This window comes from Gopherus evgoodei, chromosome 11 (genome assembly GCF_007399415.2).
Source record: "Gopherus evgoodei ecotype Sinaloan lineage chromosome 11, rGopEvg1_v1.p, whole genome shotgun sequence".
Taxonomy (NCBI): domain Eukaryota; kingdom Metazoa; phylum Chordata; order Testudines; family Testudinidae; genus Gopherus; species Gopherus evgoodei.
The window spans coordinates 67,821,787-67,837,349 of NC_044332.1; the positions used below are offsets into that span (position 1 = coordinate 67,821,787).

At 42.3% G+C, this 15,563-nt stretch overlaps 1 protein-coding gene across 1 annotated transcript in view; it reads right to left on the minus strand.

The window, feature by feature from the left end:
- LOC115659525 (TGF-beta receptor type-2-like) overlaps positions 1-15,563 on the minus strand; it is a 60,876-nt gene that overhangs the window by 11,893 nt on the left and 33,420 nt on the right. Inside the window, exon 3 of the mRNA XM_030579769.1 lies at positions 2,313-2,515. Coding sequence (XP_030435629.1) covers positions 2,313-2,515 — 203 coding nt within the window. The remainder of the gene's footprint in view (positions 1-2,312; positions 2,516-15,563) is intronic.

Below are 15,563 nucleotides of genomic sequence, written 5' to 3' on the forward strand. Positions count from 1 at the left end.
GGAGCAATGGTCTCAAGTTGCAGTGGGGGAAGTTGGATATTAGGAAAAACTATTTCACTAGGAGGATGGTGAAGCACTGGAATGGGTTACCTAGTGAGGTGGTGGAATCTCCATCCTTAGAGGTTTTTAAGGCCCAGCTTGACAAAGCCCTGTCTGGGATGATTTAGTTGGGGTTGGTCCTGCTTTGAGCAGGGGGTTGGACTAGATGACCTCTTGAGGTCTCTTCCAACCCTAATATTCTATGATTCTATGACTAACGGGCCTGAAACCTTATTGTTTCAAATTGAAACATTTTTATATATTGTTTGGCAACACAATAAGTTTTGTGAAAATTTTTGGTGGCAGTGGCATGTCTGAAGAGCCAGTCATCATTTTTGTGTAAAATTATACACACAGATATCAGCATTTGGACTTCACTATCCCCATCCCCACCCCAGAAGTGCACGTACCTGTTATATTTGGCTTTGGAAACTGTAAAGACCTGCAAATTTAGCATCATTTACATTCACAAAAATGATTTGCTTACTCTGAAAATTCATAGTTAGTGTTATTAGAGATTTCCTCTATTAAGGCTCACCTGGCATCTTTCCACTCTCAGGTGGATAACTCTTCTGTTTTTCTAATTACATGACAATTAGATTCCTTATAGGACTGGAAAGATTGTACCTTCAACGAAGGCAACCCTTTTCCCGTGAACTTAGCTTTGTCTAAACTTTATGGGGCCACCAATTTTGCCTCTAGCAACATGCTCCTTACTACACCTTTGCTGCAAGGTGGTTTTCCTAATTGCTATCACTTCTGCATTCTCTTACATCTGAACCGCCATACACAGTTTCCTGTGAAGATAAGGTGTACTAACACCCTCCTCTGAAGTTTCTCTCTAAGGTAGTTTCAAATTTTCATAGCAATAAATCAATTTACTTGCCTGTATTTTACCCCAAACCACATGCAAATAGAGAGGAGCAACAGGTATATACATTGAGTGTAAGACAAACACTGGCATTCTACAACCATTTTGGCGGCCCACCCAATTGTTCATGGCAATAGTAGACAGAATAGAAAGGTCTTTCAGTCTCCACACAGAGAATTTCATTTTGGATAACTTCTTGTATCCACATGTCTTATGATCTGGTAGGTGTCTCTCCTCCAGACAAGCTGACTGCCCGCTCTGCAAGATACCAAGCATCCTCAACAACATTCCTAGTGCAGATCTGTATCTTGGACATTAGCAAAGCAGCAGCCTGGTCATCTGTGCGCACTTTCTTCTCCCATTGCGCCATAATTCAGTATTCAAGAGATGATGCCAAATTTGGTTGAGCTGGTATTGCAGTCTTTGGGACCATGAACTCTGATTCCTCTACCTATTTAACTGCTTGGCAGTCACCAAGAGTGGAATGCACACACACAATCACTTGAAGAAGCAACAATGGTTACCAACCTTTCATAATTGCTGTTTTGCGAAATGTGTTGCACATGTCCATTCCATGATACCCACCCCAACCCTCCGCACTAGAGTTTCCGGAAAGAAGGAACTGAGGGGATCAAGGGTCAGCTGAGCTCTTTATACCATCCTCATCATCGCATGGCAGGAGAACGTGTTTGAGCTGCCCCCCCCAGGTACCACTGAGGAAAAAAATGTCCAGCAACTGTGCACAGAGCACATGCACACCGAGTGGAGTGGACATATGCAATACATCTAGAAGGCTCTATAGTAGTACCATGAAGTAAACTGGGTGATGTGAACTGTAGTCAGGGATCTAGTGTTGACTTCTCCTAGTTACCTTACAGTAAAAACTACAATGTCTTGTCTCCACTAGGATTTTAGAAAGGGATAAGTCACACATGTTAGTTATCCTGTGGTTAAAAAAAAACTACCTTTTTTGAAGAGAAGACACATCCTGACATCAGTGGGATTTCATGGTGTTTCTGGGTAGCACTTGCTCTAGAATTTCATGATATATTGTAGCTAAAATTTTCAGAAGTGTTGACTAAGTGTGGGTGCCTCAGACTTTCAGTTTCTAATCTGAGCCCCACGTGCCACAGGAAACACAGGCCAATGGTGGATTCTCCATCCCTTGATGTCTTCAGATCAAGACTGGATGCCTTTCTAGAAGATCTATTTTAGTCAAGTGCAAGTAAAACTTATAGCCAGTGACATTCAGGAGGTCAGGGTAGACGATCTAATGGTCCCCTCTAGCCTTAATAACTATTAATCTGGTTTTCAGGAGTGCTGAGGGCTGCAGTTTCCAGTGGGAACTGCGTCTTTAAACTGACGTGCCATCATTTTTATTATAATAATAATAAGTACTCACCATTGGTGTGGTTTTCAAATATGAGTTTATCGTTGCATTCCTGTTCATCCACACAACCACAGATGTAAAATATTCCTTCCTCACTAGACTGATGGGTCATGATGCACCGTGAGGTGTTGTAATTTGGAACCATTACATTTTCTACTGGGAGCTGTGGGTTGTGGCACAGAGTGCTGATCTTAATGCTGTCATTGTCTTGCTTCCTGAAAATATGTAAGGAATCAACAATGCATCAGGCCAAAATCTCTGCATCCAAAAAATGTGCAATAGCCCTGCATGATAAAAGCGTCTCAAACCTGGGCTGCTTGTTAGTTTGATACCATGTGGTGTATGGATTGTTTGCAATGGATATGGTGTAGAGCAATAGCTCTCAACCTTTCCAGTCAACTATACCCCTTTCAAGAGTCTGATTTGTCACTTCACTTAAACCTCTCACTTACAAAATCAGACATGAAAATACAAAAGTGTCACAGCACATTATTACTGAGAAATTGCTTATTGTCTCAATTTTACCATATCATTGTAAAATAAATCAATTGGAATATAAATATTGTACTTACATTTCAGTGTATAATATATAGAGCAGTATAAACAAGACGTCATATGAAATTTTAGTTGGTGATGACTTCGCTAGTGCTTTTATGTAGCCTGTTGTAAAATTAGACAAATATCTAGATGAGCTGATGTACTCCCTGGAAGACCTCTGTATACCCCCAGGGGTATATGTATGCCTGGTTGAAAACCACTGGTGTAAAAAACATTGAAAAATAGTAACACTTTTCTTATGTGTCAATGGGAAATTTACAATAGAGATCAATAGCAGGATATGGATCAAAGAATCTAGCGGTTATCAGGAGATTACTCATTGGTTAATGATCTGTAATGCAATGTGTGATTATCAGGTAGCTCCTTTGCCTTAAATGGAACTACGCTGATTTACATCAGGTTGAGGATCTAGTCCATTGATTCCAGAAGTTCAAGGAAGAAGCTGCATCCTTCACATATTCATTGAATGATGCTACTCCTCCAATAGTCCAAGAGGACCCTCCTGACAGTGCAAAGCAGTGAGCTTTTAAATGTGGTCCAGCTATTTTCGCCATGGTAGAAGGATCTGATCCTGAGTAGTTCTGAACTCCTGCAACTCATTGCTGTTCAGCACCCCTCTGAATTAGGTTGTAAATCGGCATGTGTGTGCCTGGTTCATCGTGACGCACCACTAAATGTTCACTCTCTCTCTCGTACTTACAGTTACTGTGTCAACTTCTTTTGGGGATATTTGTAGAAAAGAAAATATGGTGGTACAGCTGTGTGTAGTCCTTCCCCCCAAGCTGTGGCCTAAGCCTCCTCCCTTTTCTCTCCTTGGTGCTTGCTATCACTATTATTTGGAGCAGCTTCTCCCCTTTCCTCACATTGTTCAGGTTCTGGGTTCTGTGCTTAGTGCCTCCACTCAAAGGGTCTCCTCACTGTGCCACAGGGAAAGGAGACACATCCTGGTCCCATCAAGGTTAATGGAGGTTTTGCCATTGACTTCAATGAGGTCCAGTTACTGTTCCAAAGTCTACTGAGGCATCATGAATTTGCATAATCTATATTCAGAGCTCTTTCAGTGCCCGGCATTCATGACTTGTAACTAGGGCTGTTGATTAGTCGCAGTTAACTCACATGATTAATTCAAAAAAATTAACTGATTAAAAAATTATTCCTGATTAATCACACTGTTAAACAATAGAATACCAATTGAAATTTGTTAAATATTTTGGGTGTTTTTCTACATTTCTACAATAGTGCCACACAAACACCTGTTCTCACTTTCAGATGACATTGTAAACAAGACCCAGGCAGCATTATCTCCTGCAAATGTAACCAAACTTCTTTGAGCAATTGGCTGAAGTAGGACTGAGTGGACATGTAGATTCTAAAGTTTTATATTGTTTTATTTTTGAATGCACTTATTTTTCTGTACATAAGGCTACATTTGTAAGTTCAACTTTCATTATAAAGATATTGCACTACGGTACTTGTATTAGGTGAATTGAAATATACTATTTTGTTTTTTTACAGTGCAAATATTTGTAATAAATATAAAGTGAGCACTGTACACTTTGTATTCTGTATTGTAATGGAAATCAATATATTTGAAAATGTAGAAAACACACCCAAAAATATTTAAATAAATGATATTCCATTATTGTTTAACAGTGCGATTAATTGTGATTAATTTTTTTAATAGTTTGACAGCCCTACTTGTAACGTAAAGTATTATTCAAGCACATGGTCTTCCCTGACAGGGAGCTTTTCACTAGCCCAGATTTCATGGGTAGTGTGGCATTATTTGATGTGGTCAAATATCTTCTGGTGACTATAATGAGATCGACACTTAATTGTTACATGATCCTATTTCCAAACCAGGTCTGCTGGAATGAAATGCTTGGTGCCCAACTCTTTGTAGCTGCCCCATGTGTGAAATGCTGGGAAAATGTCTGTACTATCTCTTATGAATAGTGTGTGACTCTGTTTCCCAGTTCAGTTTTGTACTGCAGCTTGCTTGACTGCATAGAGCTAAATCAAAGGAGGCTGTTACAGAGCTTAGCAGGAAAGGTAAAACAATGACAGAGGTAAAGTCACCCTCACATACGCAGCTTTAAAGGACTTACTGCAGGGGTGGCCAGCCTGAGCCAGAAATGGAGCCAGAATTTACCAATGTACTTTGTCAAAGAGCTACAGTAATATGTCATCAGCCCGCCATCAGCTCCCTGCCCCCTGCTCCCAGTGCCTCCCGTCCACCAGCAGCACCGCTGATCAGCACTTCCTCCTCCCTTCCCACATCTGATCAGCTGCTTCGTGGCATGCAGGAGGCTGGAGGGGGAGGGGAAGGAGCAAGGGCATAGCAGGCTCAGGGAAGGGGTGGAGTGGGGGCAGAGCCAGGGTTTGAGCAGTCAGCACCCTTGGGCACGTTGGAAAGTTTGCATCTGTAGCTCCAGCCCTGGAGCCTGTGCCTATACAAGGAGCCGCATATTAACTTCTGAAGAGCCACACGTGGCTCCAGAGTCAGAGGTTGGCCACCCCTGACTTTAGGTAACAATGGCTGGGCCATTAATGGCGGCAGAACACAGGAGTTAAGGTAACAATGGCTGGCTTCATCCAGGCTAGGAAGTTTTACTCTTCCCAAGTTTAAGCCTGAGATCAAAGGGAACTCAAAAAGCTCCCAGAACCTAGAAAAGGTAGGGGTTGGGGGTGGATGATGGGCAGAGGGTGGCCAGCATGCATCAGTGAAAAGGCTGGCTGTGTAACTGAGCCATTCAGAGACAGGGAGAGAGCTGCAAGCAGAGTGGGCTGTTTCTCCCCACTCTGAGATGGGGAATAAGCCAGACTGGCTGGAGCTACAGATAGAGAGGAGCAAAGAATCCTGTGGCACCTTATAGACGATCAGACGTATTGGAGCATGAGCTTTCATGGGTGAATGCCCACTTCATTGGATGCATGTCAGAGAGGTTAAGCTTAGGTAAGGCAAAATGCATGTGGGTCTCTGCTATTTTAAATCTACTCCTCTCAAGCACTGTGTAACCTTTGGTGCAAAATAAATCCTGCTTTTTTTTTTGAATAAGCTGTTTCTGTATCACTACAATGCTGTCACACGCTCCCAAAGAGAAACCTGTGTGGGGTCCAACAATTGTGTTGTGATAGCACCTAGAGATACTAATATTTAATTACAATGATATGTCTGCAACCAGTGGTGGTGGTGATCCAGATCTCTGCTATTCAAGATGTGCCAGTAATTTAGCTGATAGAAATCTTCACTTAGAAGAAGGTACTTGAATAAACACTTGTATTTCATTCTTCTTTTTCAGGGTGGAGCCAATAAATGGTGTATTCTGGATTCTTCCTCAGTTGGTCACCAAATTTGTAGTTTTATTGCTACGTTTAACATGCTGTCCTTAAATGACCACCCCATGTCTGGCTTTCTTTCCACAGCGGACAGAACTAGTTTTGGAGAACTCTTCACTGTTTCTACAGCTCTCTTGACCTTTTGATTTGACAAAATTATAACATGCAGGAAATAGGGCCCTGAGCATGCCCAGTATGTTTGTTGGGCCCATGTTTACATAACGGATTCAGTTACTGAGTAACTGCTGAGCAGAAAGAATGGGTAATGTCCCTTCTGAGCATTATCTCCTGGTATTTACCCTCCAGGCATCCCCTGAGGGAGACTTCAGGGGTAGCCACCAGCAAGGGGCCTAAAAAAGACAGTGGCTCTGGAAAGAGCTGTACTGCCATGAAAGATGGGAGTGGACATCTAGGGAATGTTGTGAAGGGTCTTGAAATGCAGGATTTCCCCATGGATCTCAGAATAGCCAAGGATCTAATGGGGCAAATATCCTTGTTTCTCCCTACTCCAAATGGGACATCTCAGAGGAAACAGAGACCTTGATGTCTTGGAGGTTCCAGGAGAATTTTCCCTCCTTCAGTGGGTTTCTATGCAGAAGGCAATGACAGTGGTTTTTGTTTTTGTTTTGTTTTTTAAACATGAGTGCACCATTTAACTACACCCAGGTAGTGAGCAATGCCCTGAAAATGCATGCAATAAACTTTATCAGAGGAATAATTCTCGATGTTGTGTTATGAGGGGTGTTATAATGTAACACTGCTCTACAGCCAAGATGCTTCTGAAATAAATATAGTCCAACTTTACTAATTCTTGGTCACTGAGAACGAAAATGATGCTTAAAATTGTTGATTGGCTCCAGTTTTCAAGATATGCTATTGGGTCAGTATATACGACCCTTGACTTGGGAATGGCAGAGGATAAGTGAGTTATAAAGGGAAGGGATCTCAATTTAAACCAGAAATGACTAAAATACATCTTTGACTGGATCTATGAATAAATCTATGACTGGGTTTGGACAGTACTTGCTTTTTAGGCAAAACAATGAATGACGCAATCTGAAGCTGGTATTGCATCATACATGATATGAATTGCATCATGTTATTCCTAGAAGTCATGGATGATGCAATCATAACGAAGCTGACATCACTCTGCTGAACAAATTGCCCTATATCGGCTCTAGAAATCATACAGTGCCGTGCTCTCTTATTTGTCAGTGTTTGATTTTGCAAAGGGACACATTTTTGTTTAGCCAAAGTGAGCAGAGATGCCTCGTACTTGTGTGAACAGTGCAGATAACTTCTGCTATGTTTGTGGTGAAGTGACTTTTGCATCACAAAAGCGCAGCATAACCACTATGGTTAAGAGAGCCTATCACCTTTATTTTGGCTGCAAGGACAAGAGGTGGGCCCCACACATATGCTGCAAGACTTGTGCAACAAATCTTCTCCAGTTGAACAGGAAAAGGAAATCTATGCCTTTTGCAGTGCCAATGATTTGGAGAGAGTCAACAGATCATACCCACAATTGTTACTTCTGCATGGTGCCTCCAGTTGGAAAAGGTGTGTCGAAGAAGAAAAAGTGGACTATGCATTATCCAAACATTCCATCAGCTATACGCCCAGTACCCCACGGAGAAGGACTGCCGGTTCCTGATGCACCAGAATCATTCTCACTTGAGTTGGACGAGGAAGAGGATGAAACTTCTGGTCCTGAACCATCAATGTCACAGGACCCACATTTTCTCCCATTCTCCTCCTCTGAACCACACCTCATAACACAAGGTGAACTGAATGACCTTGTCAGGGATTTGGAACTACCCAAGAGTAAGGCAGAGCTGTTGGGCTCCAGACTACAGCAGTGCAATCTCCTGGCAGGCTATCAGGGCAAATGGAGCCCATCAATGCTTGCAGACTATTGCTGGACAGTGACAAGAGATGCTCCATTTAATGAATACAAGAGACAAGCCAAGAAGTGCCGAGTAGACACTGAATAGGACTAAACTATGTACATAATAGTTTTTGCCTTTTGTTTCATAATAAATTTTATTTATATAACCCTTTTGCTGATTTTTAAAGTGTTACATAAACAAGACAGGTGAAATATCATGTAAAGCAACCATAAACACATGAAAAGACCTAGGTTTACAATTTATGATTAAAACTCTACTATCTACACAATATACATAGACATAAAATGTAAAAACTTAAATATCTTAGAAACAGTAGCCAATCAGTTGTTTTAAATGTCATATTTGAATTCAGCACATCAAAATGCATAATAAATATCACATTTTATCTCTGAAGCAGATGACTTCTCAAAAATTGTAGACCAGTGTAATCAGTCCTAGAGCTGTACAATGCTATAGTTCAGGGGTCGGCAACTTTTCAGCAGTGGTGTGCTGAGTCTTCATTTATTCACTCTAATTTAATGTTTTGCGTGCCAGTAATACATTTTAATGTTTTTAGAAGGTCTCTTTCTATAAGTCTATAATATATAACTAAACTATTGTTGTACATAAAGTAAATAAGGTTTTTAAAATGTTTAAGAAACTTCTTTTAAAATTAAATTAAAATGCAGAGCCCCTCCGCCGGGTCGGGATCCGGGCAGTGTGAGTGCCACTGAAAAGCAGCTTGCGTGCCGCCTTTGGCACACATGTCATAAGTTACCTACCCCTGCTCTAGTTAAACAATATTTTTAATGGACAGAGTTCATTTACTTTTAGTATCATAGATCGCCAGCCTTTTTAACAAGGACGTTGTGGAATATTTTCAAAAGTGTCTCAGGGCCAGATCTTTAAAGGTCTTTAGGCACCTACTGGCATCTTTAGGTATTGCATTGCTAGGTTTAACATTTCATCCTTGAATGACCACTCCATATCTGGCTTTCGTTCTATAGAGGACATAACTAGCCTTTGGATACTCTCTTTACTGCTTCTAAAGATGTCTTTGACCTTTCAACTGACAAAATTACAACCTGCACGTAATAGGGCCCTGAGCATGTTCAGTATGTGAGTGTGGTGATTATCCGTTGTGTTCATTCCCTCTGGGGCACCTGGCATTGGCTACCGTCAAAAGACAGGATACGGGGCTAGATGGACCTTTGGTCTGTTCCAGATGGCTGTTCTTATAGAATCATATTTTAATATTGGTAGTAATTGACTTCTCAAGAGATTTCACTTTCTGGAATTAATGCATTTGTTTGAACAGCATGCATTTTGAATTAAATGTTGATGAATTTTCTGCACCCCATGTAGCGCCGTTGTTTTAGTCAACAATAAGAATAGTTAAAATATTTAAGGACCTGATCCTGAAAACTCACTCGAGAAGCTGCACTCATTGTAGTGGAATTACTCACATGAATAAGGGTATCAGAATTAGGCCAAAGCTATAATAGCAATAGTCTGTACTTTGAGGTTTTATTTTAAATTAGTATTCTATACTATGTCATGTTATGAAGTCAAACAGCCTGTTAAAGTCAATGGAAATCCAATCTAGATCCAAATTCAATAGCTTGGGTCCATTTTTAGTTATTGTTTATTGCGTGTATATCATCACAAAGGGATAGCTCAGTGGTTTGAGCATTGGCCTGCTAAACCCAGGGTTGTGCGTTCAGCCCTTGAGGGGGCCACTTAGGGATCTGGGGCAAAAATCAGAACTTGGTCCTGCTAGTGAAGGCTGGGGGCTGGACTTGATGACCTTTCGAAGTCCCTTCCAGTTCTAGGAGATAGGTATATCTCCTATTATTATAGTGCTTTACAATACAGATGAAGATTAGATTAAGCTGAGAACAAACAGGAAATGGTAAGAGAGAACATACGGTTATGTAGGATCTTGGTGGCAATCAAATGTTACTCTATTATTGAATTAAGTTATTTCAAAAGTATCTGAGCAGATAGGAATGTAATGCTCCTTGAGAAATGGGTTCAGAGAAGTGTTTTAGGAGAAGGATGCCTGGACTCAGAAACTAGGGGAGCAACTTTGTGAAGATCTTTGAAGCCGAGGGGCTTGATCCTGTCTGACAGGTGTCATAAGCAATGTAGTAGGCGTGTTTGGGAAATGACACCTCTGGTTTCCACTTTTGGGTTCTGAAGCGCCGACGGGCATGATCTGGGGTTATCCCCATTCTGTATCTGGCCTTGGTTTGAAAAAGTTTATAGTCATTCATTTGCTGCTTAGGCATTTCAGCTGCCACCTCTGCTAAAGGTCCACTGAGTTGTGGCCTTAATTCTACCATGTACTGGTCTTCGGGGATGCTGTACCCAAGACAGGCTCTTTCAAAATTTTCCAAGAAGGCCTCGGTGTCATCACCTGCCTTGTAGGTGGGAAATTTCCTGTGCTGTGGAGCAATATTTGGCGCCAGGTTGTTAGGGTTGGCTGGCACATGCAGCCCAGCTTTTGCCAACTCCAGTTCATGTTTTCTCTGTTTTTCCCTCTCTTCATACTCTTTTTGTTGTTTTTCCATTTCTTTTTGTTGTTTTTCCATTTCTTTTTGGTGTTTTTCCATGTCTCGGCGGTGGGCCAACTCTTCTTCTGCTTGTTTCCTTCGGTAGGCCACCTCTTCTTCTTCTAGTTTTCTTTTGTGTGCTGCCTCTTTGGCTGCCTGTTCTCTTTGGTAGGCTGCCTGTTCTCTTTGGTAGGCTGCCTGTTCTTCTCTTTCTTTCATCTCCATGTATTTTTGTTTTATTTCCAGCTGTCGCCTGTGTTCAGCCTCTCTGAATTGGTCTTCCGCCTCAATTTTTGCCTTGGTAGACATGGTTCCTGTTTTCTTGTGTTGGGGTGCCCTCCGGTGTTTCTCTTCTGAACTGCAGGCTCTCTGTTGCCTCCTGAAGTCTGCCTAGCAACAGTGCCTTTAGCTAATCTTCAATGTTAAGTAAACCTGAAAAACCACTTTATTTGCATTTATATAGTGCTGGTATGACTCTCAATGGGAGTGCTATTGTGTGACAAAAGACTCGTGATAGCCCTTAACGACTTCTTGCTTAACATGCAAGCCACAAACTGCCAGAGAGAGCAGAAACAAAAAATTCTCTCTGGTTCCCTTTTAAAACCAAACTGTTTCTCTCTGCTAAAAAGCCCTTAGCAGAGAAAAGACAAATATAATATTCCTACTGGCTTCTGGATTCTGTCTATCTCCCAACCGCTGCTACACCATGTCATAACTTTATTCCCAGATCTGGACCTTAGCGTCCAAAATATGGGGGTTAGCATGAAAACCTCCAAGCTTAGCTACCAGCTTGGACCTAGTACTTGCTGCCACCACCCAAAAAATTAGAGTGTTTTGGGGCACTCTGGTCCCCCTGAAAAACCTTCCCTGGGGACCCCAAGACCCAAATCCCTTGAGTCTCACAACAAAGGGAAATAATCCTTTTTCCCTTCCCCCCTCCAGGTGCTCCTGGAGAGATACACAGACACAAGCTCTGTGAATCCAAACAGAGTGACTCCCCCTCTCTGTTCCCAGTCCTGGAACAAAAAGTACTTTCCTCTTCACCCAGAGGGAATGCAAAATCAGGCTAGCCACTTCAACACACACAGATCTCCCCTGATTTCTTCCTCCCACCAATTCCCTGGTGAGTACAGACTCAATTTCCCTGAAGTAAAGAAAAACTCCAACAGGTCTTAAAAGAAAGCTTTATATAAAAAAGAAAGAAAAAATACAAATGGTCTCTCTGTATTAAGATGACGAATACAGGGTCAATTGCTTAAAAGAATATTGAATAAACAGCCTTATTCAAAAAGAATACAAATCAAAGCACTCCAGCACTTATATTCATGCAAATACCAAAGAAAAGAAACCATATAACTTACTATCTGATCTCTTTGTCCTTACACTTAGAAACAGAAGATTAGAAAACAGAACTACTTCTCCAAAGCTCAGAGAAATCAGGCAGCCAGAAAACAAAGACCTCAGACACACAATTCCCTCCACCCAAAGTTGAAAAAATCCGGATTCCTGATTGGTCCTCTGGTCAGGTGCTCCAGGTGAAAGAGACATTAACCCTTAGCTATCTGTTTATGACAACAGGGAACAGTATGAATTTGTGCATATACTAGTATTTATTATAAGGGGCAGAAAAATGGTCTTGGGGCTGAGACACAGGAATGGGAGTCAGGAGACCAGAACAATATTCCTGGCTCTGCCCCAGACTCCCTTTGTGATTTGGATACTTACATTCTCTGTATGTCTGTATTTCATCTCATCTCACAGGTATTGTGAACTAAATGTCAGTAAAGCACCCTGAGATCCTCAGACAGATGGTGCTGTCAAAGCGCAAAATAGCGTCCTTTGTATAGCACCACAGATGTACACAGGGCTGGATGGTGAGTAACATCCATGGCAATAGCAGCCCCTCTCCATGGCTGTACCGTGTTGTATGGTCAATACAGCTGGAGTACCTCATAAGGTCTCAGACTTTCTTTTAAGGAGAGAAGGGTGGGAGCTTGTCAGCTATTAACTGGCAGATTGTTCCAGCTCTAATGGGTGGCGCGTGTGTGCACGGTATAGAGCCATATCTATTTAACAGCTAATAGAATGGTTTCCTGTTAGTAACTGTGAAAACAGCATTCCAGAATTAGATGCGTCTCCCTGGCGCTTTGCAGAGAGCACTGACAATGGTCTCCAGGGGGAAGAGCTTAACCACAAAACTGAGTCATCGTGTTTTCTTTGGGCTCTTGGGTTTTTCTTCCAAAAACAGCTTTTATCAGCGTTTCAAGAACACAGATTTAGAAGGAAATGAAAAGTCAATGCAAAGCCAGCCCCAGAGAGTGACTGAGGTAACCGTGCCACAATCTCCAATGAAAACGCTTTTATGCTAGGACTCTGAACATGCAGCTCTTCCAGATGGGCCTCTGCGATGCTCAGCACCAAGAGTGGCAAAGAAACCCTGCAACGGGCAAGTTGTCAGCTGGATGCTTTCCCCACTCATGGCGGGTGAATACTGAAGTTACCCTCCCAAGTCTCTCCAGATTGGGTGAATGCAATGTGCTTCTAAGAGATCAAATACCTGTTCCAGAGCCCATTTGCTTCAGTGGGGTTGGACTGGGCTTCTGCTCTGTGGCAATCTGTGTTTACTAGCAAACAGATTTCAGGCATCAAGATACTGGAGACCATATGGAGACCTTGAAAAAACAAGGCGAGGTCATGCATCCTGGGAGTTCCTGTGCATAAGGAAACTATAGACATAATTACCTTTGCACTCATGATGTTCTGCACTCGCTAGCATCTCCCATCCTGGGATCGCCAAGTGGGTAAAGTTAGGCACGCAAGTTCCATGACTTGTTCAATGTCACTCAGAAAGTCAGTGATAGAGCCAGGGATAGAACCCAGATTTGCTCTTCTTTAGCCATTAGCCTATGTGGAAGACTGAACTACAATCCTGAAACTAGAATGCCAAAGGACACCGTGACCTAGGACATCAATAATCTTGAGGGAAATAATTTGGAAAGTTACAATAATGATCTCCCTTCTGGGTCATGGAGAACAGGACTGTATTTTGGGGGTGAACTTGTCATTTAAACCTGGAGCATACAGGAGAAAAAATTGATGTAAAGCTGGGTACCAAACAAAAGACGAGGAAAAGTCGCTTAAATGTGCTTTTACCAACAGAAGATGGGATCTAAAGCCCACTCTAGTCAGTAGGAGTCTATATTGACTTCAGTGGCTTGGCCCCTGAGAGGTCAATGTCTTCCGGGGGGTCTTCACACAGGAAATCTGAATTTCACAAAACAGAACAAGCTGTATCCTCTGTGGCAGACTGCCTGCTAACAGTCTGCCAGGGCAGGATAAGATAAAGTGCTAACAAGCTTCTGGCAAATGAAGATGCTGATGAGGAGGAGGAAAGAGAGGTGTGGCTGTGTGGTGATGGGCTTTCATACCACACTGACTCTTTCACAGCTCACAGAAACATACCTGCTTCTTCCTTAGTGATTTATTAATAAGGATCTGTTATCCTGTGGCCACCAGGTGACTTCCTCACCAGACGAGGTGAGTGATTTGCTATGAGGATTTATGGTTTGATTCCATGTCAGACGATTAATGCTGCTGTTTTGGTTTCTCCAGCAATGGTGGGCTTCTGCTGATAGAGCCAATGAAATGTCTAGGGGTTACTATCCCCCAGAGAGAGATTCAGTTTTGTTTTCAGACTTTAAGGCCTTGTCTTCACTTAGAAAAAAGGTGTGTTTACCTCGTGTTAGCTAACACATGGTAACTAACTCAAGAGAAAACCATAGTGAAGACAAAGCAATTTGCAGCTTTGAGGCTAATTAGCCAGTGAAGATAATGACTACGGGGAACCTAGAATTTATCTCAACCTGCTAGCGAATATAAAACTACAAATTGCCTGGCCCAGCCAATCACAGCATCTCCCTATATCGCGAACAGGAGATTCATAGGTTTCAAGGTCTGAAGGGACCATTGGGATCCTCTGTTCGGATGTAGGGCTAGAATTTCTGCTGAGTTTTATGGCACTGGCTCCATGCACTTTTACATTCCCTTATGTGAAGTCTGGGTCTGTCCATATAGCCATCAAATGTGGAATACCTGACCATGTAGTAGGGCATAGATATTTGAGTTTGTGATGGCTGCATTATTCCAAGTGCTAAAGTCATGAGTGAATTGTTCAGTGTCTTCTGATGTGAATGAAGACTGCCCACAAAAGTAAGAGTTTGACATATCAGGTCATGAGGGAGCATTTTAGGATCTGGCCCCCTGCAACTTGCTTGCAAGGTTAAATTCATGGGAACTCTGCTGGAGTAGGGTTGCAGGATTTGGCCAGTAGTAAACCTAAATATAGTGAAATTTCATATATAGTGCATTTGAAAGTCTCAAATTGTATCAGTGCAAATTGCAGTTGTGAATACAGTGTATGTGTGTGTGTGAACAGATTAATGGAGAAGGTTCCTGTGCATGTGTATATAATATGTGCATATGCGTAGCATGCTAAAAAGCCCATCATTTCACACAGGTCCTTCTTTTGCTCTGTAAATAATTCAGATATTTTTTACCATACTGTTACGGAGTCACTGGGCCAATGCCCTGAAGCCAGCCAGGACTTGAGGGGAGCAGGCGTCCTCTCTCTGACCATATTGTCACCAGGGCAAGAAGCTTACACAGCTTCCACCTTCCTGGGTCTGACCTCAGAGCATGAGGCATCCCTTTCCACACCGTGCGCTTCCTGCAGCGCGTCCGCCCATGCGGGGCTCCAGGGGAAGCCAGAGGGCCCTGCATCCCAACTCCACAGCCAGCAGTGACACTCAGCCAGCGTAAAACGGAAGGTTTATTAGTCAACAGGAACACAGCGTAGAACAGAACTTGTGAGCACAGAAATCAGTGACTTTCAGCGAAGTCCATCTTGGGGGACCTTGGGCCAG